The sequence below is a fragment of the Cupressus sempervirens genome, chromosome 5 (genome assembly GCF_028749045.1).
Source record: "Cupressus sempervirens isolate cs-2001-9-10 chromosome 5, ASM2874904v1, whole genome shotgun sequence".
NCBI lineage: Eukaryota > Viridiplantae > Streptophyta > Pinopsida > Cupressales > Cupressaceae > Cupressus > Cupressus sempervirens.
In genome coordinates this window covers 558,947,209-558,964,510 of record NC_143122.1, presented here as the reverse complement: position 1 = coordinate 558,964,510, position 17,302 = coordinate 558,947,209, and the positions used below count along the sequence as shown (strand labels likewise).

The following is a 17,302-nucleotide window of genomic DNA, read 5'->3' as shown; positions in this document are numbered from 1 at the left end:
GTCAAAGACCCCCTGTGCCTATTTTGTCCATCTGAAAGCTCCTTAATTTGTGAGATTGTCAATGGTGTTGCCAACTGAGAGAAACCCCTCACAAATCTCCTGTAATAAGCACACAAACCAAGGAATCCACACAACTCAGTAATGTTCTGAGGGCAGGGCTAGTCACGAATCGCCTGAATTTTCTCCTCATGCACCTTCACTCCATCAACACTGATCACATGTCCCAAATATAAAACCTCTCTAAGTCCTAACTCACATTTAGATAACTTAGCAAATAGAGACTGACTCTCCATGATGCTAAGTACCTCCTCCACATGTTTGAGATGGTCATCCTAAGTATGGCTATAAATCAAAATATCATCAAAGAATACCAATATTGATTTCCTCAACTGCTTGTTGAAGATGTGGTTCGTGCATGATTGGAAGGTGGCCGGTGCATGGTAAGGCCAAAAGGCATCACCAAGAACTCATAATGTCTATAGTGGCAGCAGAAAGCAGTCTTGTGTACATCTTCTGATCGTACACGAATCTGATGATAACCTGAACGAAGATCAATCTTAGAGAAGTAGATAGCCCCATGAAGCTCATTTAACAACTCATCAATGCATGGGATCGAATATCTGTTCTTGATTGTCTTTTTGTTCAGTGCTCTATAATCTATAGACATCCACAAGGTCCCATCCTTCTTCTTGACAAGTACCACAAAAGAAGCAAAGGGGCTAGAGCTGGGACGTATGAATCCCATGTCCAACAACTCATGAATGGTCTTCTCAATCTCATCCTTGTATGCCCTAGGATGACAAAATGGAGTGATCACTGGTTTAGCTTCATCCTCCATTTCTATCCCATGCTCAAACCCTCTATCTAGAGGTACACCACGAGGTATGTCACTAAAAACTTTGCCATGTTGGTCCATTAGTAACTGAATATCAACATGAAATGTTCTGCCATCCTTAGGAATAGGTATTTTGGACTTCACAAAACAACATGTAGCCCAAATCATATCATCATGTCGAATAATAGACTCCATCCTATGAGAAATCACCTCCTTAGGTCCACCGTCTGAAGCTACTCTCAAGATCACCTTCTTCCCCCTAGACAGAAACTCTAACTCCATGCGGTGGTGATCAATAATATACCTTCTAATACCCTGTAGCCACTACATACCCAAAATAACATCATAATTCTCCAAGGGTAGAATATAGAAGTCATTTGTCAAAGTAAAATCCCCCATCTAAATACTAAGCTGTGAGATCCTTCTAGTGCAGCCCAAAATTGCTCCATCTACGATCTTTACTCCAAAACCCTCAAATATCTCAGATTGTAGCCCACGTTTCTCAACCAATTTCTAATCAATAAAGTTGTGTAGCTACTATATCGACCAAGCTCATGATTCGCCGGCCCTGTAATGTACCTTTCAGCTGAAAGGCGTGGAATCTAGGATAACTAGATAAGGTAGCCATAGTCACTTTGGCTACTGCCAATGACTCTGGCATGTCCAATTCGAACTGAGATTGCTCCTGATGAGTCCCCTCGAGACTGTCCTTAGTGTCAGTGTCAGGTATCTCCTCATCACGAAACTTAGATGTCACCTCAATCAAATGAACCTTGCCCTTCCCCATACAACGGTGCTCGGGCTCCCAAGGTTCTTTGCATGAGAAGCATAGTTTCTTCCTCCTCAAATCATTCCGTGTCTCTAGGTCCATCCTAGGAGGTCTAGCTAACTGACCATCCCTAAGCTATGAGGTGTTGGCCTTCTGTGGAGGCTGTGAATCTCTAAATGGCCTTTTATCCGATGGATAAGTAAGAGTGGTGTCTAATCTCAATGTCACATCAAAAGCATCTTTAAGAGTGGCCGGCTGGAAAGCACGAACCAATCCCTTAAGTCTGTCCTCCAATCCCTCAATGAATAGCATCACACTATGCTTCTGGGGCCTATCAGGTACCATAACTGCAATGCGTTGGAACTAATTAACATATGCCTCTGCATGTCCAGTCTGTCTAAGATGCGCCAACTTCCTATAGTAGAGTTCGGAGTCCTTTCAGTCAAATCGGTAATTAGCCGCTCAGTGAACTCAACATAGGAATAAATCAAGGCATGATCCTAGGTAACCAAACCATGGTGCCACCACTCATAGGCAACCCCATCTAAATGCAATACAGAAAACTATATAGCCTCTCTCTCTGGCATGGGTTGTAAGGATAAATAAATGTCCAGCTTGTGTACCCAAGCTCATGCACTCGAATTACTAGTGCCATCATAAGTAACCTATGAAATCTTCCTAGTAGCTCTACTAAGATCATTGTTCTGTTGTGGCCTATTGCCTTTGTCTCCTCTGAACCTAGTAGTATCCCTACGCTATGAACAGTACTGGGGAAGAAGGAAAATGTCGTCGGTAAATATTGTGTAGCCGACAGGTTGATATCGTCGATAGAAACTGTGTCAGCCGACTTGATTGTCGTCGGTGTTTTTGTATTCTATAGCCGACATCGTCGGTAAAGATTTTGTAGCCGACGGGTAAATAGTTTGTAGTGGACATAATGTTTTGTAGCCAACGGACTCCTTCGGGAAGGTTCGGCAAAAAGTATTTATACCCCGTCTAGGATCATTGTAAAGCATCTTATGAAGCATAATGTAATTTGTTGGCATATGCGAATAATGTAAGGAGTTCTGTTATTCTATTTTGTTATCTGAATGCATTGTTTTCTTTACCCAGTACAGTAAACAGAAAACATCCCTAACCTCTAGGGGTAGAGCTCTCCACTCAACTGTGGCTGCCATGACGGATTCCCAAAATCCCATCTCGGGTGGATCAACCTGTGTTGGCTGCTCAATAGGTAAAATCTATGGAAGCAAGGGTCTATCTGTAGCAAGTATACGAGCACGTTCCTATCTTTGGGAGTGAAGGGAGCTCCCAACCGACGTATAGGATCTATGACTTCCAGCAACTGACACAGATTTGCTGCATCCCTGCCTGCCTCTTCGCCTATCCAACTCCATCCGCTCCAAATTTTCCTATAGCCTCTCAAGTGTCTGGACTATTATAGGTTGAGTATTGATGAGAATCCTCAATAATTCTTTTTCATCCTCATCAATTGTGTTTTGTCTATTTCCTCTCTGTTCATCTGCCATAGTATTTCCCTGATCAATTCCAAAACCTTGCTCAAGTTGAGCTCTCCTACATGTATAAAATCTGTGTATCTCAGCTCTTGGATACATAGATATGTAATCAAATCCACAAGCTGGCAAGATCGGGCTCTGATACCACTGAAATATCCCAAATGGATATTTCCTCTCTTGCTCTATAATATTTAATTATATAAATTATATTTTCTTGCAGATTTTTCTTTGACCTTATAGAGCTAGACAGAAGTTGCAGAAGAATGATGTTTCTTTTTGTATTTTTCAAAATATAGGTATTACAATGAATAAATAAAAACTAATAAATAGAAGTGATAGAAATAATATGCAAAAATACATACTAATCTAGAAATGATTCTAAAACCATACCAACAAAGTCTGATTTATTCCAGAATAGTATCAATACAGATGTGCTTCAAACAAGATGGATGCCAGCTAAACATGGGATCTAGGTGAGCTGCTGTAATAAATGCTAGGCTGAACCAAAGTGGCCGCCTTCCCTAAAAGTCCGCTGCCTGCATAGTGTAATTGCAATACTAGAAATCGATCTACTGCCTTGATCAAACTGTATGCATAGGAACCTTCGAATCTGATCTCGTTGAGGGCTACGTCCCAACAAATCTACTCTCAACACTAGGGTTTGCATCCCAGGTGAGGAATGCTCTTCCAGAGAAATGGCGTCCAAAATAGCATGATAAAATGATAAAAGATACTCACTTTTAGGTTACCATCTCCTTATATCCCCTCTCCAAGGCAAATCGAACCCTAAAAGAACCCTAAAGTGGATTTCATTTGAACTTTAGAATATAACATTATTTCCCAAATAAGGCGTCCAAATTGAGAGAAATCATTACTTTATTTAGGACAAATAGCTTCAAGCATCAAATAAGTCTCAACAAGTGTTAATCAAATAGTAGAGAATGAGCTCTTTCCAATGAGCTATCACACATAGGCACATCAATCCAAATGGAGCCAGAAAACTCCGTATTACTCCAAAATGGCTAAACACTTAGCCTTATTTAAATTAATAAAATGCTAACTTAGGAGAATATTTAAATATATTAAAATATTTTCCAAGTAGCCAATGAACAACTTCCAAAACATGAAACTGAGTTTGTCACCTATCTGTGACTGATGCCGGAGAACCTGGGCCTCACCCTCAAATCTAGAGATACTCCTAAAATATAGGAAACACCCCCAAATCTCCAGTAATTGAGATCAGGGGTGATCTCATAGAACTGAGACTGTAAAATATCACAACCTCCTAAAAGGTAGGAATCTCCTCCTAAAATCAAGAAACTGCCACTTAAAATCAAGGAACTGCTCTCAACTGATCTACTACAGCCTAAAACACCCAATCCAAACACTAAAAACCTTGACTGAGTCCCTGACCACCACTACCAACCTACAAGACCCCATAATAGGCTAACTCTCATGTCACTACTAGATAGAGCTAAAGAGGGGACACGACAAAATGATGAAGTAGATGAAGAAATGAAAGATGAGACACAAGTCGAGAAGCTTCAAAAGATGGTCAACATTGATGACCCTCAACAATCAATTATGTCCATGACAAAAATTCCAGATCTTGTTAAGTATGAAAATAGCCTCTAGTGATTATTATCACTATAACCATGTTGACGGCCCCTCCAAATTCATTTTGCACCTCAGTGATTTTTTGAGAACCAGCAAGGATGCCAATAACTCTATCAGGAGAGCAGATGTAGGAATTAGATCCTAGCATAAGTAACTATTTTGTTATATAATATGTTTGACATTTTTAAGCTAGTCTCATGTTTGATATACTTAAAATGTAATAAATTACAATTTCGTGCTCAAACCTTGTATTTGTACTTTTACTTAACTTTTAAGATAATTCCAATCAACGCCCCCTCTCAGCAAATTTTGCATATGTTATGATCAAATGCAAGCTCAAGAAGCTCTCTCATTACTCTACCTGACTGTCACCGTTGTCCTATCCTAGACTCCATAGAAGCTTTTGTGCATGCAATCTTTTTGGTATATAAATAAAGTACCAAGTTCTTGTTCCTATTATTTATATTATTTCTCATTGTATATTTTCTCTACTTCAGTTGTGCATACTCAGATACCATATACTGCATCCCTAGTCCTCCAAATAGCTTACGAACATGTTTTCTTCTAAGATTTGAATAAATATCAATGTTCAAAATTCTGATGTACTCAATAAACAATTCGAAAAGAAAAATTTCTGAACAGTTCAATGACAGCATAAAAGGAAAAAAGGGGCAATTAGTCCATGCCTGCATAGCACCCGCAAAGGAAGCTGCAACTAGAAGTGGAGCAACATATCCTGTTGTGTAAGTAAGAAGCAAGCAACCTCCTATGACTGGATCCTGTTTTCATTATAATATTAATCAGAACTAATAAATTGTTGATTAAAAGATATCAATGTAAAATCTCTCTGATTGTTTGTGATCAGAATCAATTAAAAAACACAAAACATAAGAATTCACCATAGATAAAAAGAATATTTGTACAAGATATAAATTTTGAAATATGATGTGATACAAGCTTGCTATATAGAAAGTTATTATTTATGTCTCTGCTGGATTTAGCCTAGAAATCAACGATAAATAGCAATAAGAAAAGAGCAAAAACTGAAACAATAAACACCAGAAACACCCTGGGAAAACCCTTCTAGAATGAAAGAAAAAATCCAGCAACACAACAAAGTATCATTTTATTGATCATAAAATGTTCAATCGTTCAATGTCCTTCACTTGATGCAATATATATAGCAATACAAGAGACTCTTCATATTACAACCGAAGGTCCCTTGAGTTTCCCAAAATATAACTCTTTATCTTAAATACAACTCTTCGAATTTCCATGCCTCAGACACGTCTCTTTATTTAATATTACAATTTATCATAAGTATCCTCTTCAGCTGAAGGTGACCATAATGATAATAATGTCCATATTTCTAGAGATAAAGATCTCTATCGCAGCTACAATCTCCAACAGTCTCTACTCAATATTCATTTTTATACATGACCACTATAGCTTTGACTTGGTCTACTTTACTAAGAATAATATTAGGGTTTCTATTGAGTTCTGTCAAAGCAAAAAACATTCATGATATCACTTCTAGCAGGTTTGGCACATCTTAGAGAACCTGTTTTTCGTTTACCTCATAGTTTAAAAGATATTTTTGATGCAGCTTCTGGTGTTAAGATTTCACTAATGTGCTTTTTTTATACATTGGGTCTATTTTTATCTCCCAATTGTTTTAGATGTACTTCAGTCCAATTTACATATTTTAATCAATGTAGGAAGGAAACTTCATGCACAAATAAAACAACCTACTCAAGCATTAAGCACAAAACACATAGTCAGAGGAGCCCCATCACATAGATATAGGAAAAGAGTTCATAACATGAAGTATACAAGACATATTTAAGAGGAGCCACATCACATAGATATAGGAAAGGAGTTCATAACATAAAGTATACAAGACATATTAATGCTGGATCAATAATATATTCTAATTGGTCCAAGTATATATAAAGATGATTAAAAGATAAAGAATGACACATATTCTCCAGGAATAGCATAAATATATAAAGTCTAGGAGGAATGGTTGCAATAGTTTGATTCCAACCTGTTGGACCACCCATGTGTACTAAATATTATTGTACCCTACTAGCTTAACCAAAAGTCATAACATAGAACTTCTCATGATTTATTCATTTTGATATTCATATTAGCTTCTATGTACATAATAAATATACATCTATCTCCCCAATTAAGACAAAGCCAACATAACCAACGAATGGCAAGTTTAAGCTCTGACTTTTGGCAAGGGGTTTTACATAACAGTTCAAAACTCTATCGGACTCTCCATATTTTGACATGAGAATTCAAAAGCATGTCGTGTATAATCTCCTGCCAATGCTTTAAAAACTAGAAAATTTACTTGAGGATTCAAACTTTAACCTAGTAAATGAAAGTACATTCCTTAAGAAAAATCAAGCAAAAATGAAGAAAATGCCATTTCCCTAATGTCTTTGTTGACTCTTAGGAATGCTCATAAACTATTTCAGTTCATCATGCATTTTCAGTGAAAAATTGTTCCATGGTATTTTCTATCCAAACAACTTGCACATATTTTCTACTACTCTTGAATAAAACCAGCATGCAGTTCAACTAGCTGTAGAAAAATACTTGAGTATCAAATTGTAATGGCTTTGATGCCAAAGAAATCAACCTTGTCCTACATATAAGAGCATGCACACTCACCACAAATGGGTCAACAATTTGATTTAGATTTCTTTAATCAGTTCCAAGGCAACAACCCTATTTTCTTTCACATAAAAGAACAAGAATATGTTATCACATAGAATTACAATGATATTACAGTTTTGGGTGAAATGGATAACAGATATAAAGTTTTATTAATTTTAGAGTGTATGTAAAGTTTTGAAACACATAATTAACAACAAAAGCATCATCCCTAACTTCCATTTCCTACAAACAACTATCTAGTAATATCCCGCTGAGATATTTTCACCAAATTGTTCCTAATAAATTTTCAGAAATTCAAACAACATTTGCATGCAGCTGATTTTCAATTTATACAAAAAACTACACTTGATGCCATTATTCATGTTTTTTGCTTCCAGTTGCAATGGCAAAGTTGAGACCCCATAGAAGGGCCATACCTTGAGCCTAGTTAATAATGCGGTTGATAAGAGGACCAACAAAAGCAAATTTTACATATCCTTTGTAATTACAAATAATGCCCCCGCCAGCCTCAGCCCCACATCTAGCAGCCCCATCAAAGTTGAGCTTGTCGCAATGAGATTTGTGGGGGAGCCATTTGGTTGCCTTCCTACTCAGAAGCTTAATGTTGTCATATCTATCAAAACCTTTCTCAATGCTCCAGCCTTTGGCTATGTGGAGGTCAGCGTCAAGTGGACTACCGAAAGGTTCTCCAGCAGCAACTTAGAGCCCAGGTGGAAGACCTCAACAGGGGGTAGCTCACTATCTCTGAAGATTTTATACTTGTGCTCCTTCCAAATACTCCAACAAAAATGGGGAGGAGGGGTGGGATTTGTTCCCAAAGAAGATGCATCAAGAGGTGCTATGAGGGGGAATGCTAGCTAGTGGCAAATTGTTGGATATCCCTGTTAGTCACCCATGAGTGCATGTTTTTGAAGGTTGTTTTCTTTATATTGCCGCATAGACTTGATTTAATCAAGTATTCAATTTGGACATCTTATAAATATTAAGAGACAAGATTAAAGTATTACTCCTAGACATTATTTGGGAGGAAATACTTGTAGCTAGGAAACAACCTTATGATCAATCAAGCCTTTTGCAGAGCCATGAATGTTTTAGTTGGAATATTTGTTATCATTAAAGTTAATTGCCATAAATATATTAGAGTTCCAAATATTTAACCATTGTCGTGTAATTTTATTCGCCCCGAGCTTCGAAGTGGATCCTTTGGTGTCTGACGTAAACATATATTGAGGAGACGAGATTATTACCAAGGTTGCAAGTAAATATTTTATATCTCACAATTAATTGTCCCATCGTGGTGAGAAGCAGGAGCCAAGGAGCTTGTTCAATGTTAGGCGGAGTTGAGGATCGATTTACTATTCCTCCAAAAGGCGTTTCTACGATCAAGCATTAAGAATAATTATATTCAAATACCACTTAGGCTGGGTCGAAATCCCTCCATACAACCATAGTGGGAGTCATTTGATGAGAGAATGGAATATATCGCTTCCACCACCAATGGTGGCAATTGGCTATTGAATAGCAATTGCTAAGTCTATCGCAAATATAAGAGATTAAGCCATTGGGAATTATATTGCTCATTTGAGTGCAATATTGAAGCTTATATCTAATTTTGTAAAGAAATAAATTGTCTAAAAAATTTGAGAAATCTCTCTTGGGTATTGATCTTGCTTGTCACAATAATGTGAACAATTTCTCATATCTCAACTATTTTGATCATACATTGAAATTTGATCTATAATTTCAGTTTTTGGACTTAAAATGCATGGTGATTTGAAAATTATTACCTATTAATGTTTAAGGTCTATGCCCATAAAGATTATTTTATGTTTTATTTGACAAAAATGATATGTCTACAGCTAAAACTTAAAACTAGGTAAATGTTAGTAATTTTCCTCATATGAACAAATAAGATGCTTAGTAATGTTGTTAATATAGATTTTCAAGGTAGACTCATGTAAGTTAAGCAAAATATGGAAGTCGATGGTACTTCTATAGTATAAACAGATTGTATATCTTGAAATTGAATTTCATGATGCCTAATTTGATGCGTTCTTCATCATGGAGATCTTTGACAGATAATTGATTGATACATTAATTAAAATTTCACTGATTGATATGCATATCGAAAAAGTGTCAGGGTCAGTTATCTACATAAATTTGTGGCTATTACATACATCAAGTTCTCTGTGTATTGGCATGCTGCCTGAAGAATAACTAGAGAAAACCCTTTAGACATTGAGGAAAGATGGCACAAAATAAATTATATAGCCCATAAATTGTTACAGTTTTCTATAATCATGTATCATTACCATACCTTAGATGTTGCCACATAAGCAAGAAGTGATGCAAGAACAGGTGTACTGCATGGTGATGCAGCTAATGCAAACGTCAGACCTGCCAAATATGCTTGCACACCTAGAAGTTGCAATACCATATGCGAATTTATTTACATTCAGATTACCACAAATTTGAAAAACGTGAGGATTAGTATCTCATAGCAAAGCAATAAACATTACAAACCAAGCTTACAAATTGAAGTTTTGTTTTTGAAAACTATAAGCTGTAAGGAAAGAGAAATTATACTTGAAGGGAGGTTGGATGCAGCAGTACGTACATCAAAATTTCCAAAAAAGGATGGCAGCTGCAATTCAATAATCTGCACACGGAATTATTTTGGTTAGTAAGAAAGATGTAAGTGGTGAAAATGGTGTAGTTCCCAGTTTTAAAAAGCTTGTATCTAAAATAATTGCAAGATATGATTATAAATGGATGTGCATATTATTAAAGTATTTGTGAAACCAAAGAAGATATGAACACAAACAACAGGCATCCAACACACAAAGATAAAATTGTCAAAGAATTGGATATAACAGAAATGTATTTAGTGATTTGAGACTTTAAGATGCATGAGCCAGAAACTTCATATGGGAGAAACTATGGTTGTATACAACTCAAAAAAATTACATGGAGTCCATTTAATTTGTACTTCATGGCACGATTTCAGAACTAAAACAGCATTTTAATGCTAAAGAATGTTAGGGTGGAAAGGGACATCCATGTGCAGGCTCTAATGTGTGAGACCCTCAAAGCTGACTATTTGAACCATTTTGACAGAAAGATCAGTTTCAATAGACAGGGAAAATGTAACTAACATGGTGAACTCGCTACATATAGCAGAAAATTTGCAAACATCCCTCTGGCAGTAGCAGTGAGTTTGTCATAGCAAGATGTGCAGATGCAATGACATTTCAACACTCAATTTTTCCTCATCTTGGCACAATTTTCAAGACTTTCCTACTCCCACGTGTAGGAAACCTGTGTGTAATCTATTTGGGATGTTTGTTGTTCTCTCATCTTGGAGGGTTGGGAGTCGAGCTCTCACTTTGAATTGTCTGTTATTTGTAGCTACTGCATTAACAGCACCAGCAGGAAGGGACTTTGAGAGAAGTTGTAGTCCATTGTGAGTTCTCCCTGCTGTTTGGAGGCTTTTTCCATTGATGTTTTCTCATTGTAGTGCCATTTTGAAGCACTACGTTAAGTAAATGACAAAAAAGTTAAGTATTTACTGAACTTTATAGAATATACTAAATAATGGTAAGTCGTGTATTTAATTTAACTTTGTAAAATAGTAATTTATCATTACTAATAATAAATCGCCAGACTATGCTAAATATTGAGCCAATAATATCGATTGCTCCCACTGACCTGTCTAAAAATAGAGATACTAACTACTGGCTCAATTGGTGCCCAAAACTGACTTACTAAAACTGGTAAGGTTGGGAAAACCCATCCTTGCTACACTCAACGTAACTGTTAGAGCCTCAATAATGATCTGACATTTCCATTCTGCTGGGTAAAATGCCTTCAAAGTTCTCTAATCCTAACATATTAGCCTATAGGAACCCAAGAGATACACCAACTGTCCACCAAACTGAACTATTTAAGAAGGGAAAATGACGATCTCCTAGCTGGGAATCGAGACCAACCTCCAAGGCCAAATGACGATCTCAGTGGCAGAAGGGCAGGAGGGAGCCTCTCAGTGATTCCTGCTTTGTTCATTGTTGGAACAACAATGGCACTCTATGGTCCTTGTCGGATCTCTTTCAGCATGTTGTTGGTTCTGCAGATATTCTTGTTGTTACTAAGACTCATGAGAGCCCTCTCTATCCTCTTCCTGGGTTCAACGGTTACTAGTGGCTATCTATTCTTAGAGATGAGGTTAGAACTTCTAGTGGAGTTAGAAGGTTGAGTGGCGTCGCTGGCTTGATTAGAGATCTTCTCTTCAACACGACTTCAATGGTTCATTCTGACACCTCGATTAGTCTAATGTGGATCCGTATCAATTGTACCACATAGCATCACAAAGACCTCTTCATTGCACTCTTCTACTTTCTGTCAGCCTCCCCGTCCTATGTTGTGTTATGTTGTTCACAGTACAAAGGGTGGCAACCCTTATGTGGACCTATGTGAGTGCATTTCCAAATTTATGTCCATGGGGGACATTATCATTCTAGGGGATTTTAATGCCCAAACAAGAGATCTTCAGGCCCCCTTCCACGATCACGCAATTGATTCAATGTGTACTTTTGAGTAAGGTCTGACCACCTTGGGTTTACAGTGCTTCTCAAAGGACTGTCAGGGGCCCCTTGCGAGTTAGGGTCATCTTCTCCAGTTTTGTGAGTCTTCAAACTTGGTGATTCTGAATGGGCTCTCATGTTTCCCTACTTTTGGATCTTTTACTCGTTGGCCCACTCCAATGGCGCAAGTGTTGTTAACCATGCTCTCTATTATGTCGTCTCTATTCCCTACATTAACGGCTTTACCATCTCTCACCTCCCCTTGGTTAATCACTCACTCCACAGCATTTCCATTAGAATCTCCTTGCCCCCCCTCGCCCCACCCTACTCCCCCCTTCCGTAGCGATCCTCAACGGCACCTCCTTTTGCTGCCCTGAGAGCAACCGTGACCTCTTTTCCCTCCATCTTACATGGCTCCTTCTCAAGGCTTTCTTCACTAAGTTTGTTGATGCTCCTTCCATGATTGATTTCCTGGTTGTCGTGCTTTGGGAATCCACTCTCCTCTCCATCTCTTACTGCACCACCTCCTTTCTTCACAATCCCAAGCACTGGAACACTTGTCCTATGAACCAATGGTTTCTCGATGACTGCAAGCCTTTCCACTAATCGGTTCACTTGGCCTTCTCCACCCACTTCCCCTCCTTTGCCCAGCTAAGAGTCTCTTACCACTACTTTCTTCGCCACAAGAAGCGAATTTACTTTACATCGCAATGCAAATCCCTTTGTGCATCACTCTTGCATTCCCCCAAGCTCTTTTGGTGCACTTTGTTCCCTCGCAACCCTCCCCTTCCTTCCACCCTAGATCACTGCTCTCGTCTCTCACACCACTTTTTATGATATCCTCGGCTAGCCCTCATTCCACATCATCCCCTGCCCCATTGTCATTTCTTAACTTTCTCCATCATTTGCAAGGAAATTAGATCAATGAGTAGCAATAAGACATCAAATGAGGAAGGGTTCTAGGTGGAACTCTTCAAGCTTGGTATCACAGTTTTGGGCTCATCAGTGCTCCTAAATAGAGTGGTTTGTAACTTTGTACTGGTTTTCCTAATTCTTCCTCTAGGCACACTGTATATCTAATTCATAAGGTCGGGTCATGTTCGGGCACACTTTTGCCAAACTTTGTGTCACCGTGTTGAACACTATTTTATTCAAAGAGCTTGATAGATGGCGTTGTCGTCCGAAGGGTCAGGTGGGCCTTTGTGCCAATTTCAAGACCATGGACCATAATTTGACTTTGTGGTCTATCACTGAGGAGGCTCAGCAACACTCAGTGAAAGTCTATTGTTGTTTTGTGGACTTTCGCAAAGCATTTGACTCTTTTCCTCGAGTGGGTCTTTTTAAGAGGCTTAGAGACATTGGGATTTCCGAGACCTTTTTTGCAACTATCATGGGGTTAAAAGAGAAGGTTTTGGATGGGTTCAAGATTCTACACAAGTTCTCTAATCCAATCCAAAGCACCATTGGGGTGATCCGATCTGGAGCTTCAATTCCCTTTGACTTAGACTTAGGATCAACTTGTCACCACCTTTTTCTCCCTGATGTCTCCAACTTGGGGCATGAAGCGGCCGCTTGGACCTCCTATTTTTGGTCACACCAGGCGTTTGAGACCTCATAGAAGATACACTCGACAATGACAATACACCTCCAATCGTATTTTAAGACTTTCCAAGGCTCAATCATGCCCCAAATCGAGTCCCTTGGAGCTAAACTTCTTCTCACCTAAGAAGAGCTTCTAGTCTTCCCTCTCTATTTCTTTTTCTTTCTTGCTTGTTCTTTCCCAGAACACCATTTGGTGCTCCTCTTGCTAGCGGTTTCCTTGTATGCTTTCAATCCCTTAAACCCTTTCTATGGTCTCTTTTTGGACATTAATAAATTTATTTTATCTATATTATCTTACCTTATGAACTCTATTGTTGGCTAGAAACTCAAGCTCCTAGGCAACATCTCCAACCCTCTTGGATAGTCTAAATGGACCATACTACCTGAGTTTAAGATTCTCTTCTCCACTATTTTTGAGAGTACATTGTTTAAATAATTGAAGTCTCTAATACACCATATTCCCAACGTTAAAACTTGTGCCCTACTCAATGTTGGTGAGCATATAACTTTGATTATTTAGCGCCTACGACAAATTGTCCATCAATGATTTTAAGATGTCCTGACTCTCCCACAATAAATATTTTTCCTTAGGCACTATGCTATCTACAAACAAAAAATCCATGAAGTTGGGTGCATCAACCATAAAAAGCCATGAATGAAAACATCTGGATGGCCATGTGATAGATACTATTATAACAATATTCACCACTGAAATCGTTTTCTAAGCTCTCTACTATCCATTAAAGTTGATATTGAGATGCTCTTCCATCCATTTGTTTACCATATCCATCCGTTCATCTATCCATAGGCGGTAGCTCATACTAGGAGTAAGCTCAATCGCACTCAATTTGAAGAGCTCCAACCAAAGAATAATTAGGAATTGGTCTCTATCACTCACAATGCTCTTGGGCACCCCATGAAATCTATAAATCTCGCCAAAAAAACAAATCAGCTGCCTATGGTGTTAAATAAGTTGCTGAAATAAAACAAAAGTGTGTAAAGTCAGTCAACTTATCACCATTACATTAAAACAATACTTTTTTGTAGCTTAGGTAACCTTGTAACACAATCTATGGACATAGATTCCAAATTATGTTTAGGAATGTGTAAGGATTGAACTAAACTAATTAGATATGTGTAAGGGAACACTCTCTAACATACTTAAGGACTTCATTTTTATATCCTTCACAAGTAAACCTCTCTCAGATCTACTTATAGGTCTTGAAGAAACCTAAGTGACCAGACATAGATGCATCCTAAGACATCCTCAATATCTTCACCTTAAGTTGCGAAGAAGGTACCAAATAAGTTCTATCACTATAAATTATCAACTCATTAGTCACTGTTTACCTATCATCATGAATTGTGCTCTCTATTACTCCTTTTGCACACGAGTCTTTGGAAGACTATATGATGTCCCCTAACCCAAGTCAAATTTAAACAATGAGAAAAAGATTAGTAATTTTAATATTTCTTATGAAAATGAAAATGAGGGATATTGTCCATGGGGTTTAGCTTGGTTGAAGCAATGATTTCTCATTGTGGAGACCCTAGTTCAAATCCCAAGAGTGACATCTTTGTGGAATTCTAAGTTGTGCTTCTTGGTCTTCCATTGGTTATATTTGTCTCATTATAAAAGGTGGATTTTTAGTTATGACTCGAATTGTTGTTTCTAGTGTGGTTGATAGTAAGGAACTCGAATAAGTTTGTGAGTCTTATGTTGTTTCTCGAATGAACGCAAGGTTTGGAAATGATCTTCGATATAAAAAATGACGAATATTAAAAAATTAATTAGTTAAATTGACTAAATTTTCATTTATAAAGTTACTGAACTAAAAAATAGCAGAAATATCTTACGGGAAACATAATATTATAAAATGAACTTTATGATTGAAGAAAACATTATTGGGAATATTTAATTATCATTGAGGATTTCTAAACCACTCTTTTCATGCAGTGTACTTGGAAAATACCATTTTCAACAGTGAGATATATTTCCTAATGGTCAAGGGGAGGATCGCTTAAATTCTCCATTGGGATCAACAGTAGAGTTATTGCAAAATATCATCTTCAAAAATTTTGAAGCACATAGAAGTCGGAGTTTCCTTTCTCATATTAGTCACATGTTTATTGCTCTTTAATTATTGTACTTACATACAAACCATTGATGGCCCTGGTAAATCATCGAGGAAGAAAACCTTGACCATTTGATATTATTAGATATTGACCAATATTGTTACAATTGTTTACATCTTCATGGCAGTGTAGATAATGTTACCCATAGCTTGATATTATTTACGTGCTTATTTTCTTTGATCCAAGACACACATATGTGAAACCAAGTAATCCTTGACATTACTAGGTTCTTGCATTTTGTGAATATTGTTGATAGAAATTTACAAGTTTGATTGGCTTTCTAAAATATAAAAGCTTAAAATAACATTAATGTATTTATGGATGCTGCAATCATAAAGATGGAAGTTGATATGAGGCTTATAGAAACTTCAGTGTATTTTTGATGCTGTGGAATGGAGTTGGTTTTGCAAATTTATTCTCAAGACTGTATTCATTGTTGTTGGATATATCTAACATCCTACGATCATTGTATTAAGTCCTTTCTCTTCTCATGATTAATTTGAAATCGTGTATTCAACAATATTGAGTGTTTTGATTAAGTGAAAAAAGGTTTTAAAGGACCCGAAACCTTTTACAAAGTAACCAAAAGTCTAGAGAAAAAAGCATAAAAGCTAACATCTAAGTCTAAAAGCATAGTTCACTAGATAACAAGCCTCCAGAAAGAGCAAAGAAAAACAGAAAAATAGGAGGCCAACAAGAAACAGAGCTGAAAAGACAACAAAGGGACAACAAAAAACCAGCACCCAAATAGCTACATAGTCTTCAGCAGGTCAACAACCTGGTCTGCCAAGATGTGCATATTCTCCGCAATAGCCTTCACCTCTTCCATCTTGTTCGTCTCCTCATTATTCTTAGAATGAGCCCGAGTGCGTTTGCTAGGTCCTTGGTTCTCAGCAACAGTAGGGGAATCCTGTCCTTTATCTTGCTCATGCTTTTTCAAGAGACTGCTCAAATTATCTACCATTGTCTTTAAAAAATTACTATTATTATCAATCATTTTCTTGATCATCTTTCCAATATTATTCACCTTGGCCTCCAAGCTTGTCACCTTCTTCAGATTATCACTATTAGCCTTCTCCAACACCCTATTTTTGGCTTCAATCTGTGGAATCTTTTTCATACGGTTTTTAACCTCTTTAGCATTTCCAATAACCTCCCACAGCCTGTCAATAAGTTGACCTAAAGTGTGCTCCCCTCTGGCCAATTTGCTTACTTGCTCAACTTCCTTAACAATAAACTGCATTTGCTGTTTCAAATTTCCAACTTCCTTCAAAATGGTCCTAGGGCTTTCTAGAAGTCCTTTAGTAATACCAGCCTCACCCTCACCCTTGTCAAAATTTGGGATTTGCTCCTGATCCCCAAATTCCTCTCTTTCCAATGCCACATTCTTCATATAACTCTCAACCCCCTCCTCTTGCGACCTCATTGATTTTCTCTTCCTCTCCATTCTGTGAGCAAGAAGTTCATCATCTGATGGGATCGAAACCCTATCATCTTTGTGACCCTTAAAACCCAATCCCTTTCCACCGCTCCCCTTCTTCTAGGAACCTCTCAT

At 37.7% G+C, this 17,302-nt stretch overlaps 1 protein-coding gene across 3 annotated transcripts in view; it reads right to left on the bottom strand.

The window, feature by feature from the left end:
• CCDA (cytochrome c biogenesis protein family) overlaps positions 1 to 17,302 on the bottom strand; it is a 197,168-nt gene that overhangs the window by 51,199 nt on the left and 128,667 nt on the right. For all 3 annotated transcript variants that reach the window (XM_089831872.1, XM_089831873.1, XM_089831874.1), the window contains 3 exons: positions 10,016 to 10,088; positions 9,747 to 9,847; positions 5,425 to 5,517 (listed from right to left, as the gene is read on the bottom strand). In XM_089831872.1, coding sequence (XP_089687998.1) covers positions 5,425 to 5,517; positions 9,747 to 9,847; positions 10,016 to 10,088 — 267 coding nt within the window. The remainder of the gene's footprint in view (positions 1 to 5,424; positions 5,518 to 9,746; positions 9,848 to 10,015; positions 10,089 to 17,302) is intronic.